At 33.9% G+C, this 596-nt stretch overlaps 1 protein-coding gene across 2 annotated transcripts in view; it reads right to left on the minus strand.

The window, feature by feature from the left end:
- The window catches only part of LOC106106644 (transcription factor GAGA-like), a 5907-nt gene that overhangs the window by 2247 nt on the left and 3064 nt on the right, over positions 1–596 (minus strand). For both annotated transcript variants that reach the window (XM_013287264.1, XM_013287263.1), the window contains exon 6: positions 177–254. In XM_013287264.1, the coding sequence (XP_013142718.1) occupies positions 177–254 (78 nt within the window). The remainder of the gene's footprint in view (positions 1–176; positions 255–596) is intronic.

Consider the following 596-nt stretch of genomic DNA (forward strand, 5'->3'; position numbering starts at 1 on the left):
TTTTTCTTTTGATATTACATACAGACATTTCTATTTTATTACATGTATGTAGATTACATTTTTATTAAGCGATACTTGTTTACCTCCTTTTTCTAAAGGCCTATATTTAGTTAAGGCATATAACAGAATCGCAGAAAAAACAATTATCAATAGAGATAGTTCTAGAATAAATTTACCTGTCTCTTTGTTGGCGTTCGTGATTTTTACTTTAGATATACCGACTGAAGACAGCACAGATTTACCAATCTTATCATCTGGGAAAATAAAATTAAAAAAAAAAGATTACACAGGAATCGAAAAGCCGTTTTCTCATAATACTGTTTCCCGTTGGGCTCTTCGGCGGTAGATTGGCGCAACGGGAAACATCTGTGTGACTGGACCAACGCGAATTATCAAAGCAATCTGTACTAGCTTTAACCTGCGACTTCGTCCGCGTTTTGTCTTTTACATAGAGACCAATTTCATCGAAATCCGTTCAGCTGTTTAGGCTACAACTTTGAACAAACATCCATCCATCTAAAGTTTATAATATGGAGTAAGATCATACTATTATTATTAATGCGAAAGTTTAGATGGATGTTTGTTAGAGTTTGTAG

Source organism: Papilio polytes, unplaced genomic scaffold, assembly GCF_000836215.1.
Source record: "Papilio polytes unplaced genomic scaffold, Ppol_1.0 DF822178.1, whole genome shotgun sequence".
NCBI classification, from domain to species: Eukaryota; Metazoa; Arthropoda; class Insecta; order Lepidoptera; family Papilionidae; genus Papilio; species Papilio polytes.